Genomic DNA, 13,822 nt, shown 5'->3' with positions numbered 1-13,822 from the left:
CAGCTCCAGGATGCGGTGTGACACCCCCTTGGAGGCAAAAAACATGCCCTACATCATTACTCTTGAGCACCTGTCACTGGCGTTGCTGGCCTCTGGACAGCTTGAGAGCGTTATAACTCATGTGGACACCGGCTTACACAGGTGACAAGGCCTCATTATACTACAAGATGTTGCGAGAGGGTGGCCTAACTGCTCTAGACAAACAGAGGCAAAAATTATGACTCAGACACTGAACTTAACTGGCTCTTGGGAGCCAAAGGGAAAGTCAGGGCACAGGCTCTGTGCATAGATGGGCTAACACCATCTACTCACTGTTTCATCTTAAGGCCCCTCTGATAGACAAGTATGTGTTGACAAAGACCTGGACAACAGGAACCTCAGGACTCAACACGCCTGGCCCCCAAATCCTGCCCCAGGTCTGCAGGCACAGGATGCTCCGCCCAGCAGCAGGAGATCTTCCGAACTACAGCCACAAGGTGAGGCCACAGCAAGTGCAGCCCTGGGTGTGAGCAGGTAGCTCGTGAAAGCTGGCTGGAAAAAGTGTGTCTCAGTTCCAAGAGCTCAGCCTGGCCTACATGGATGGAGCAGACAAGGCAGAGTGCAGGAGAAAAGCATCCATGTCCACATCACTACACAGCTTGTCTCCAGTGGCTCTGCCTTATATGAGCATCTCAGGAGGTGGCAGGGTGGACAACTTGACGTGGCCCAGACAAAAGTGTCGGGACCTCCTTGGCAATCTGGGTTCCGACCAGAGCTGCAGCATGAATGCTTGGGAGACTGACAGACTGGTTCAAGTTCTGTTTCTACTGCCTCCCTGCAGATCCACTGGGGTTCAAAATCACCTTCTGCAAAATGGTTGAGGGAATGGGGACCACACCTACCTAGGACAAATCAGACACTGCCTAGGATGTGCTAGGAAGAGCATTCCAAGCTCTTCCATGAAACACCCATGAACACTGGTTGTTCCCATCACAGATGACAAAGAGGCCCTGCTCTCTCTACCACCCCTTTCCCCATCCATCAAAACACAGAAACCCCCTCAAATCCCTGCACAAGTTTTCTCGGTTCTGTCAACATTCACAAGGCGCAGGGGACCATCCTGTAAGTGTCTTCCTACATGATAACCTAACTGAGTAGTCAGTGAGCCTCTTGTCTGACACTCGGCCACAGCACTTCAGCACAGCCAACAGGAAGCCGGGAAGTAATAATGGTGATGCAGTAGAGATCTGGGCCCCTGATCTCCTGGCTCTAAAGAGCCCCAGCAACGGCAGAGGGGACTTTCGGGCAGTGCTGGACAGTGAACAGAGGACACACCCAACATCTACAACCAAACCCCAGGCAACAAACCCTCAACCACAAAGCCAAGAGATATACTATCAGCCCACAGGACAAGAAGCAAACCTGGCTCAGCCAAGAGGGCAAGGTTCCTGGCACTGTAATCAGATCCCGTACGAAGGTGCTGAGGATGCACAGGCAAGCCCTGACAGCCCCATCCATATCCATGATGGATGGTGCCTATGAGCAGTGCACGGTGGGTGAGAAAGGGAGCAGGAGCAGTCCAATGGCTCACAGTTGCCCTTAATGGGAATGTACAGCCAGCACCATCCTTGAGGATTCCCTACTGGTGCCCACTGGAAAAGCTGCCCCTTTATCTACCAAGCGGGAATCTGCCCAGTCCTGGCTGCACATATCCTGAACATGGACCCTTCCCATCTGGTCTTCACGAATCCGAGAACTGCCCAACACCAGGGATGTAGTCCCCAACAAAGCCACACAGAGACATGCTCTCCACTTCAACAGACAACATTCACCTGAGCAAAAACTACCAGATCCTCTCCGCCTACCGAACAAGCCACATTGTCCATGCCTCCATCCATACATGCCCTGTAACATTCCCCCCAACCCCTACCCCCCACTACCAGCCCCCACCTCCATCTCCTGCTACTCAAAAACCCCAGCACCCCCATAGTAGGAAGTGTGAGCCCCACCTCTGGGCTTTCACCCAAACACTCAGATAAAAGAGAAAACAATTTCAACTGAATGGGCTAATACCTTACGCCAGCACTAGGGAGGGTGAGGAAGCAAGATTAAGAGTCCAAGGCCAGCATAGGCTACACAGGAAATTCCAGGGAGTCCTAGATCAGTCTTTAAAAAAAAAAAAAATATGTTTCAGTCTAATGAGTTCAGAACCACACCGAACCAGCTAAGGATCAAGGCCATCCCATCTCAAAGGTAAGAGCAAAGGTAAGAAGCACTTGCCTTGCTCCTGGCTAGCTGGAAACTCCAGCATGTGATGTCATCTGATCTTCCCAGAGGCAGATGGCATCAGTGGCTCTGCCTCCTTCGTTGAGGCCCCTGCTGCCCTGCACCTCAGAGCCCTGCTTAGCAGCCTTCCCAGAGGCATGGCTCCGACCCACACATACCAGGGCCTGCTGAGGTGACTGCAGTCAACACATAAAAGCCCAACTCTAGCAGCAACTCACGCTTCAAGCAGATGGACCTACATACACACACTCCTCACTGGCTCCCAGCACGGGCACCCGATGCCAACTTTCGGACACAGCTAGGGTTGGCAGAGGCAGATGACTCACATGCCGGGTTGGGAGGGGCTGTACACCTGAGTGAATGCCCTCAAGACTGGAGGTGCTGCCATGCTCTTCACAGCAGAAAGATGGCGCGGAGGTCCTGCCTTCCAACAGTCGATGAGCATCGTCGGCATCCTGAGACCACACTGAACAAAGTCTGTACTTTCCTCACAGCAAAACAGGGCTGAGGAAGAGGAGGAAAAGACAAGAGGAGGAAGACAGATAGGAAGATGAAAGACAGGATGACCGGAGAAGATGAGAAGGTAGATGAGAAAGAGAAAGGGGGGGAGGGAGAGAGAGAGAAGGGAAAAGAAGGAAGGACTAGAGGGATAAGGAATGAAGGGAAAGAGGACGGGAAAGGAAGGGGGGCAGGAAGGGAGAAAGAAAACAGAATCAAGCTGGGACTTATGAAGTTCAGGGCGGGAGGTTAAACGCCTCAAAAGAGGCAAACTTTTGTTTGCAAGATTCAGACATGGTTAATAGGTAGAAGAACAGCAGACAAATACACAGCATGATAGGAGTACAGGCCACAGCCCTGCATAGCCATGAGATGGGACCAGAACCACAGCCCTCCAAACATGACCTGAGCTGGTACTGACGATCTGTTCCTCAGCAACTACACCCTCTGCGGCACACGCGGGCTGCACCTTGTTCTCTCCTCTCCATGTCATCTGAATCTGCCTACGGCCAAGGGAAAACACTTGGCCTTGCAGAGTCTCCTGGTCCCATGAATAAAACGGTGGAGACCTGCCCTGGAAGCCCAGGACCCAAAGGCCGAGGAACCCAACTGCTAAGGCCAGTGCCACCTAGCCACCACCCCATCCTGAGATCTGACTCCATCTGGAGCCCATGTTAAAGGAAAATGCAGGGCCCAGGACCCGGTACACAATAGGCTGGGAACACAGAGTCTCAGCTCATCTCCTGAGTGGCCTGAAACACGATGCACCAGAGGACCCAGGTTCGTAACCACCCACCCCACCAAAGTAACAACTACCTTAAACTAGGCCATCTCAGGTTCCAGACATGGCACTGGACTCCACAGTGACCACTGGTTCCTACTTACTAAGAGTGGCTCCTGCCCCAGTCTGACAGTGAGGAGCCCCGGAAACCTAGGCCCAGCACCCCACAGCTGTTTCCTCTCCACTCCTCAGCTCAGAGGCTCAGCTCTGCAAGCCTCACAAGCCAGGCAAATGCTTAGCCAGCTCCATGAATAGCCTACTTCCAGGCTGCAGAAGCCACAGAGAACAACTGAGTCACAGGTCCCATGTGAACTCAAGCACAGAAGACTAGCACATGAAAACCCAAAAACAACTCATCTTGAAAAATATTCCCCGGGAGGCAGAAGCAGTACTGTGGACCAGGCCTCTCCTCCCTGAGATCTGCTCACTAGGGACCATGACATCCTACAGAAGAGAGCGAAACACCAGGCATACTCATGGGATGCCGTGACATTACAGGTGTTCTGGTTCAGAGAACCCCCCCAGCCCTGCCTGCCCCGGCACAGGCAAACACAAGCCAGGTACGGTGCAAAGTGTACCAATGGGCCCCCCTGCCCCGTGGCTCTCGGGCAGACCCAAGTCTTACTGTGTTGGTCACAACAGCTAACTTCTGGGTGGGAGGGAATTGCAGACAGGTTTCCTTCCCTTTAATAGTTCATTCCGTTTCATAGTCAGAGGAAAATGAAGAGGATCACCAGGAAAACGTTCAAGCTTTAATTCCAAATCACTTTTCACGCCCGTTTCATCTGACAGTGGCTTTGAAAGCAAAAGGCAATCTTTATCATGTGAGCTTCCTCAAGTAAATGGATGTGATTATGTCCAACATAACCAGATGCTTCTAGAAGCCAATTTTCAGAGTGACATCAGCACTCAATATGAGAAACCCTTCCTTCTGGCTAGTAATAAATGATTAAACACTGTCTCCACAAGAGGACAAGGCTATGGCTGGATCATCAAAATAAACGGGCTAGCTCTGTGCTCCCCCCAGCGCCTGTCCATGCAAGGGCCAGTCCATTTAGGGCACTAGAGGCTCTTGCTCTGATCACTGCACACAGCCCCTCCCTCTGGCTCTGCAGAAGCCGGTCCCACTAGCCTTAGGTAGCTCAATCACACATAGAATGACCTTGGGCTCACCATGGCAACCCCATCTTCCATCAGTATAGGATCTGAATAGGCACACACCCAATTTTGGTCACTGAAGGGGATCAGCTGGACTGGGGCCCCAAAAAAGTCTTCCATTTCCAGAAAAGACCCAAAGAAAATTACTTTCTGTCTCTGGATGTAACACTAAACCTAGGATGACACTTCAGAGTCACAAGACCATCTGAGAGGCCAGCCCCAGGACAAATGGACAGGGGACCAGGCTAGTGTGAAAGAAGACCAAACACATTGGGCTTTGGACTCTGGTTCCTGGCAGAACCCTAAAACTCTTGGGCTCCACTGGGTGAGAGGCATGTCTACTGGTATTCTTAACAAGCTCCTCTGCTAAAGAGATAAGCTGGTCCAACCCCACCATGCTCAGGTTGGAGCTGGTCACAAAAGGACTAGAAAACAGAGGGTAGACGCTCCTTTCCCCAACCACTGACTTGGGGCTGGGCTGTGAAGCTCTTCCCAAGTAGGATTTGGACACTTTGGGGTTGGTGACCGCAACAAGGTGGTGGGAGGGTGATATAACTGAAGAGAGTGAACCCCGACATTGCCTGCTCTGAGCACCCTCCAGCCGGCTGCTCCTGGGCTGGATATGTCAGAAGAAACCAGGAGTCTCAGCGGAGACACTCTCCTGACTTCTGAGAATCCCCAAGCCTGAGAAAGGGTGGTAGGACGGGAGTGTGGGTGACCTGGGGATCTGACACTTGTGACTGACATCTGAGCAGACCCTTAGTGCCAGGGCAGAAGCATAAGGCACACAGTTGGTGTCGGGCTTGGGAAAGGAGTGAAGGACAAGCAGCATGACAGGCCAGCGAGGCCTCATAGCTGCCCCTGGACTTCTGACTGGACCAGGAAACACACATGCCTGCTGATAATCTCAGGGCGAGATTTCTGTCACTTGTGATCAATGGCACAGGCCAGATGGAATATTCATGTCTGTAAGCACAAAGGTCTGCATACATCACACATGCATGTACCCAAGGGCCAATCAGAGTCCACACACTGCCGGAAAGCTGCAAGGCTCCTGAGCTAGGCGGGGACCCGGGGTCAGGAAGACAACGTGCAGAGTGCCTCAAGCTGAGACTCACTGCTCTGTGGCCTGTGAGGCAGCATCTGGTGCAATGGCTCAGACGGTGGACCTGTGAGGCACAGCCATCTCCCAATGCTGTGACTTGTGTGCATGCAGTTTGTTTGTTTGTTTATTTATTTATTTATTTTTTTGATTGCCTGTCCTGGAACTAGCTCTTGTAGACCAGGCTGGCCTCGAACTCACAGGGATCCGCCTGCCTCTGCCTCCCGAGTGCTGGGATTAAAGGTGTGTGCCACCACCGCCTGGCGTGCATGCAGTTTAAATGAGTCCACCTGAAGCAGTCATATACAAAAGTAGATGGAATAAGAAGTCTTTGGGCCAGTGAGGGTAATGACTTTCAAAGGCACTGAGATAGCTCTCAGAAACCCTTGGCTGGTGCTCAAAAGAGCTCTTAAGACAAAACCCCAACCCTTCCCCTCTAGCTTTCTCCAAAATGCAAATTAGCACAAAACATGCATGCATACACAAACCTATCATCTGTTGTCCTAAGCAGAGCTATGTCCTAATAAGGCCACAGTTATGCCCTAAAAGAATAAAGTTCTTGAAAAGTATCCAGCCCCAGGTACTATGTAACAGTAACAGAAAATAGACAACCACTTCCAGTAACCCAGGAGAAGACTCAAACTGCCCAGAACAAAAGTACAGGCAGAGTCACCCAGACTGCCTCTGTGCTGGTACAGCCAGCCCCACCCAGGCCACCTACCTGCTGACACAACCAGACCCACCAGGCCGCCTACCTGCTGGTGATGGCATTATTCTTCTCCTTCAGGGAGAGCTCTCGCTGCTGCAGCTCAACCACGAACCTGGAAAGGTCCTCTGGAGTCCTGAGGGGGTAAAGAAGGCACACTCAGTTCCTGCTCTCCCTGGAAACAGACCAAACTGTGTGCACAGAACAAAACACCAAAAGTCACAGCATCCACTGGCAATTCAGAGCTCTGCATGAGAGATTCTGCAGTCCGTGTGCACAGTAGCCAGCACTCAGCATACAGGTCCAAACAGTCTATCCACCTAGGCAGACTACTTTCAGACGACATCTTAGAGCTATCGTCAGCTGGTAACATACTTCCATACAAACATAAAGATCCGAGTTCAGTTCCCAGAAGCCATGCTGGGGTAGGGGGGAAGCTGAGTGTGTTGGGATAGCAAGATGACTCAGTGGGTAAAAAAGGTACTTGCCACCAAGTCTGAGGACCTGAGTTGAATGCCTGGACTCCACATGGGGAAAAGGAACCAATTCCCTCAACTTGTCCTCTGAACTTCACATGCACACACAATTAATTAATTAAATAAAATGGAATTAAAAATATTAAGAACATACGAAGCCAGACAGATGTAATGGAACCTGCTCATTGCTGAGGTTGACAGTTGACACAGATGAATGCTTAGGGCTCACTGGCTGGACTAACCTACTCGGTGAGTCACAGGCCAATGAGAGACTCTACTTAAAAGACAAGGTGGATGGTACCAAGAAATAATACCCAAGGTTGGCCTCTGGCCTCTAAATGTGTGTGCACTCGTGTGCAGTACAATTCTCATGAGCAAGATCCTGGTCATTCCTGGGTGCAGATGAGCTACCCCTCCAGCCGTGCATAGTACCTCACTACAGCCCTGTCTGAGGGGCTGGAGATGCAGCTCAGTGGTAGAGTACTTGCCTAGCAAGCATGACCCAGGGTTCCAAGTCCAGCACCAGGAAAATACATACCTTCATCCCCCTCTCTGCAACACGAGGTCACAATAAAGCAACCAGTAGCACTGGACCATCTACCTGCAGACCCATGAGAGGTCAGTTCCAGTCCCCAAAGCTCCACCTGTGGGTCTCTGGGAACCCAGGTAGGCTATAAAGTTCTCTTGGCAGAAAGACCAAACTAGTGTGCCAGGCAAAAGATGCCCAAGAAAGACCCAGGCACAAACTGACTCTTCACTTGAAGTACACACAGAAAGAATAAGCAACATGTATATTCTTACATCCACAGTACGCACCCTGGTGGGAAGTGTGGCTCAGTGAAATTGTGCCCACACTAGGTGGGAGCAATCAAGATCTCTTCTATGTACTGTGTGAATTTCACAGACTGTGAACTTGCAGTACATGTATATGTAAGTATAAATAACCCCCACCAAAAATTAAAAAAAAAAACTTAAGGAAATAAGGAAGGAAGGAAGGAAGGAAGGAAGGAAGGAAGGAAGGAAGGAAGGAAGGAAGGAAGGAAAGGTCACAAGGGAGAAAGAGTTACTAGAAGCTGCATTGGAGGGAACAGAACACTCGCCGTGTGCTGGCAGTCCGCCATGAGTCCTGGCACCAGGGTGAGGGAAAGGGGGCCATCCTTAAGAAGCCCTGGGATACAGGAACCAGCTCAGCACTGCTTGGCCCCCACCACCTGAGCTGAGCTCACAGGCATGGAGGAGGACTCTCCAGACCCACGGAGGAGGACTCTCCAGACCTGTGGAATCACAGGATTCACCCATAGGCGCGGCCTTCACCTCGTCCCTGAACAGAGCCCATGGACTGCCAGGTTTTGGCTGAGACTGTGCTGCAGAAGCCTCCTGGCCTGTGTGGTTAAAGCTACTCGGAGAAGCTTCCAGGCACTCTAGGGATTAGCAAAGTGCTTTCAAATACAAGCCGTCCCACCGAGTGCCACTGTGGCCTAAAAATACCGCTGCCAGTCCAGTCCGGTGCAGCGAGCGTGACACTCGCACTTCACAACTACAAAGTGGAAGGCGCGTAGGGCCTCTGGGGCCTCCGACACATGGGATGACAGGGAAGTGACAGTTCCAACTGCAGTCCAAGCTGTGGCATCTGCTGCCGAACAACCGCGGCTTCAGCTGCGAAGCCTTTCATGGTCTGGCGGGGGGCTCTCGGGGAGAGGCCTCTTTGTTCAGGAACAGCTGAATTGTGACACAAACTCAGCTGCAGGCACAGAATGCTGGGGGCCTGAGTCCACTAGTTTATTTCGGAGGCAAAGACAGTTCCAGCCCCAACTGCAGCTATTTTGAGTTCTAATAGCAGGTGCCATGGCTCTCACTGAAGCCGTAAGTGCCGGTTTCTCAGCGTCTGAAAGACACCCAATCCCGAGGACACCAGTGTTGAGAATGAATGAAGTGGCAGCAGCCACAGACCCAATTAGCAAACACCAGGCCATGAGCGCTCTTCCAAGGTGCCATTCTTTCCAGAGAATAGGAAGCCATAGGGCTGAGACCACAGTCCAAAACTGCAGGGACTGGGCTTCAGCCAGGGCTCAACTGAAAACGAGGGAAAGGAGGGAACACAGCCCTCCACCCCCCATCCCAGCAAGATGGGTTTATTGTTCTTGCAAAAAGTATGCCAAGTCCAGAACAGAACACATTAGATAGCAAAAGCTTGTGCTAAAAGCTGAAAGGGTGATGGCACTCACTGCTATGGAGACAGAGTCAGACTTCGCCCAGGACTGAGGAGAAGCTGGTTTAGAATGTCCAGGACCGAGGACAAGCAAACATCGCATACTAAGTCAGCATTGCATGGCAGCCCAACGCTGTGTCATGCACTGCAGATCCACCTGCAGTGGCTGTACCTGCTGTCCACAATCCTAAGGCCACCCAGCAAGACTTGGAATCTCAAGTCCAGAGGCCACAGTCACTAAGGCTCCAGCAGACACTTGAGAGACACAAGTCTGCATTGTCATTAGAGCTGGGAACCACCCTGTGACTGCCTGACCATGAAGCATCCACCTTCCAAAGCTGTCAGTTCCAAGCGTGTAGAGGGACAGTCCCTCTCCCTGAGGAAGACAAGGCAGGGCTGGCTGCTGTCTCAGGCACAGAGGTTTGCCACAACAGCAAAGGACCAGCAGGCCCTTGTCACATGACATTCCTCCTCCTTTTTGGAAACGAGGTCACACAGATGGCCTGGCCAGGGGAGGAACAGGAAGGCAGAAGCTGTTCCAATTCACAGTCATTACCACATCTCCCCTCAGGTCCCACACACCCCTTCTCTGGGGAGTTTCTCCTGTAAGTGTGCACACACAGCTCTCCTGCCACTCCAGGTGTCCGCTCACTGTCACCTGTCTTTAGCTGGGCTTGCTCCAGCCTACACATCTACAACCCTAAGCATCACCATCAAATCTGGTTCTTTGTGGGTTCTGTTTGCACCATTATCCTCCCCAGCCTGAAGCACAGGCTCACACACCGTGCACTCCACCCTGGCCACCAGCCATCTTTCTCCTTCACCAGGGGTCAGGGTCACAAGAGGAATTCACTCTGCTCTGGGCTCTTTGCTGCAGAGACTCCAAACAGAGAAAGGATGAAAACCCATGAGACCATTTAAGAAGAATACATCCTGCCAAGTTCTGCCTGAGTCTGACGGTAAAACACGGATTAAAAGTTCAGTATCGGCTAGCCACAAGTGTCACGCATGCCTTTAATCCCAGTTCTCAAGAAGCAGGCGATCTCTGTGAGTTCAAGACCATTTTAGTCTACAAAGTAAGTTCTAGGACAGCTAGGGCTACACAGAGAAACTCTGTCTCAAAAAAAAAAAAAAAAAAAAAAAAAAAAAAAAAAAAGGAAGCTCAGTGTTGGGCTCAAGGTGTGACCAGAATGACTGCTCACATGTCCTAGGTTCCATGCCCAAGCACTGGGGAAAAACAAAACCAGGTTCAATATTACTGGTCAAATTAGTCTACCCAGATGAAGAAATCTGGATAAAATCAACTCAAACACTCAATTTACATATATAGTGATAGGAAAGATGTCCAAAATGCGTTACTACATAAAAGTAAGAGAGCCAGGTGTGGTGGCATATGCCTTTAATCCCAACACTCAGGCAGAAGCAGGTGGGTCTCTGGCCTACAGAAGTGAGTTCCAGGACAGCCAGGGCGAGACAGAGAAACCTGACTCAAGACTCCCCACCCTTCCCCCGCCAAGGGAAGCAGAATGTGAATGCACTGTGTCCTTAAATAAACCAAAAATTAAGCATGGCTATGTTGGCGTACATTTCCGCTAAGGGTGTAGGGGACAAATAAAGGAGAAGCAGCTTCCTGAAGGACATGAAAAATAAGCAGGAGTCTTAGCTGCAAACACCTGCAAACTTCTTCAGCATTTCTACATATGCATTAGGGGTTTGGTGGCACAGCACATGTGTGGAGGTCGGAGGACAACGTGCGGGAGTCGGTTCTCCGCTTCCACCATCTGGGTCCTAGGGACTAAACTCAAGTCACCAGGCTTGGTAGTAGACGCTTTCACATGCTGAGCCAGTTCACCAGGTCTTTCGTAAATGTTTTGTGCCAAGGAAATGTGATAACTACTAGGTAGACAAGGATTACTTATTTCAAAGCTTAGCTCTGAACCTTATGAAGCAGGTGCTATCTAAAATCTTTAAAAGAAAAAAAAAGGAATGTGTTATTCCCATGACAAACTAACACATGGGAATTCAACTATAACCATTTACAAGCAAGCAATCAGATCATTCCTAAATGAGGTTCAGCTACATGTAACACAAATGACTTGCATTATAAAAGAGGCCATCACAGGAGCATTGGTGAAATCTGTAGAGAAAGTGTGTGTGTGTGTGTGTGTGTGTGTGTGTGTGTGTGTGTGGTGTGTATGTGGGGTGGGGTGGGTATGTGTGAGAAAGTGAGCTGTCGTGAGAGTGGGACTTTCTATCTAAATACTCAAGGCTTACAATTTGATTCTAAAGTTCGTCAAGAAACTGAAAATCTATGTACCTCAGCTTTTGCTATTGTTTTGGGGGCAGGGTGGGAAAGGGCAGCACTATCTAGCCCTGGCTGTCTTGGAACTCGACATGGACACCAGGCTGGCCATGAACTCATATGGATCAACTGTCTCAGCCTCCCAAGTGCTGGGATTGAAGGTATGTGCCACACCATACCTGGCTTGTTCCCAAGACATTTTAACTTAAAAAGAAAAAAATGCAGGCTGAGGAGCCGGGACACTGGGTAAGGCACTTACTGCGCAAACATAGGATCCGAGTTCAGATTCCTAGCATGCACCGGCTGGGCCCAGCCGCACAGACCTGTACTCAGCACAGAGGAGGGAGACAGAAGGCCCCCTGGTCTGAGCTGGCAGCCAGTGTAGACAGAACAGCAAGCTCCACTCAGTGACAGAGCCTCTCAAAAACACCAAGGTGGAGAGCAAGTGAGGAAGAAACCTGATGTCAATCTGAGGTCTCCAAGCTGCCTCACCTGGGCAAGCATGCAGAGGTGTGTGTGTGTGTCTCTCTCACACACACTCCTATAATCATCCACAAATCTGCACTGAAGAGCTTTCATCTTGACTTTTGCGTAAACCACACCCTGAAGACACACTCATGACTACAAGTTTTGTGCCTCAGAGGTGGGGCCTGCCACCTGACTTGATTTTATAGCTTTTGATCCGAATTGTTGAAAATTTTCCTCTTCACCACTTTTGCACAATTTCCCCGTGCACCTTCCATGGCCTTCACTCGGCACAGTACAGCCATCTTTTGCACACACTGGTTCGGCGAGGGCTTTCAGAGTATCTCTTCAGTCACAAAGCAGGTGACTGGCACCGCAGGCACCTCCTGGGAGTAAGACTGAACGAGCAAGTCCACTGTTGTCCCGGAGCTCAGAATGATCCACACCAAGGGAGCTGGACTGGGGTGAGCATGAACAGAGCCAGGCTAACATGGAGAAGGCACCACGCCTTCAAAGGCACTGCTCTTTGGGTGAGTTGGGATGGCTACAGAAACGAAAGCCTGATTCTTTTTAATTAAAAAAAAAAAAAAGGTAGAGCCCGTGGAGATACCTTGGTTAATAAAATGCCTATCTGAAAGCACCAAAACCTGATTTATTTGTTTGCACTTACTTATGAGAGTGGTGGGGGGGGGGGGGGTCAGAGGGCAACATGTGAATTTTTGAAAGTCAATACTCTCCTTCCATCATGTGGGTCCCAGGATCAAACTCAGATCACCAGGCTTGGTCCCCAATGCTTTCCCACTGTGGCCATCTTATTAACCTGATTGATCCTCACTCCTCAAGAAAAAGTTAAGGGTGGCAGTTCCTGCCTATAACCCCTGAGCTCTGGAAACAGAGACCGGAAAAATCCCCAGAACTCAGGTGATTTAGAAAAACCAGTGAGCACCAGGCTCAAGGAGTCATCCTGTCTCAAAAAATAAGGTGGGAAATGGCTGTTGGCAAATGAACAAGGTGGAGACACTGTGACCTCACAAGCGTGCACAGACATATGCACATATACTCACACACATGCATATACATGTACAAGTAAGAGAACGAAAACAGGAAAATAATCACAAATGGCCTACTAGGACGTGATTTGAGACTGCAATATCTGCCAGAATTTGCCAAAGCTAACTTGGGCTAGCCTGGGCAATACTAGACAATCCAGGTCATTTGGGGCCATGGTCCTGTGCCCTGCTGTCCACATAAACCCAACCCCAAATAGCAAGAAATACAGAGAACAGAAACATGTGCACGGGTCTCATCCTTATTTCCAAACAGGAGAATGTAAAGTCATGAGGAGGCTGAGGCGTGGAGCTCACAGCTTACCCTGGGAAGCCAGGCAGCACAGGCAGGCAGGGCGGCCCTCACACAGACCTCAGGCCCCATATCCAACCAGCTGACCCCTGCAGACTCAGCTGTCCTCGCTGAACCAAGTCATGAGAACAAAGGCTTAGCAGAGGGTGTCACTGACACCACTATGACTGCAAGGCAGATAATACTTTAGGAATGCTGAGCTGGAATACAAGAGGATCGAACAGAAACTGACAGCACGCTTCCAGGCCACTGAGATGGCTCAGAGGCTAGAGGTGACTGCCAACAAGTCCAAGGATCTGGATGACCCCTGGGACCCACATGGTGAAAAGAGAGAGCCAAGCCCCATGTTGTCTTCTAGCCTCCACGTCTCAGGCCACAGGTGTGCTCATGCAAATGTACATAAGAGCAATTTAAAAAGTGAATACACACCTCTGTCCCCTTGGCCTCGTTCCAGAGCAGGCAGGTGTGGCTCCAAACATCTTTATGCACTTTCCCCAAAGT

At 50.5% G+C, this 13,822-nt stretch overlaps 1 protein-coding gene across 2 annotated transcripts in view; it reads right to left on the bottom strand.

Moving 5' to 3' along the window:
- The window catches only part of Mad1l1 (mitotic arrest deficient 1 like 1), a 317,552-nt gene that overhangs the window by 247,768 nt on the left and 55,962 nt on the right, over window positions 1-13,822 (bottom strand). For both annotated transcript variants that reach the window (XM_048436907.3, XM_085683370.2), the window contains exon 10: window positions 6,560-6,646. In XM_048436907.3, coding sequence (XP_048292864.3) covers window positions 6,560-6,646 — 87 coding nt within the window. The remainder of the gene's footprint in view (window positions 1-6,559; window positions 6,647-13,822) is intronic.

Source organism: Myodes glareolus, chromosome 2 (assembly GCF_982192425.1).
Source record: "Myodes glareolus chromosome 2, mMyoGla1.1, whole genome shotgun sequence".
NCBI classification, from domain to species: Eukaryota; Metazoa; Chordata; class Mammalia; order Rodentia; family Cricetidae; genus Myodes; species Myodes glareolus.
This window is presented reverse-complemented; position numbering and strand designations above follow the sequence as displayed.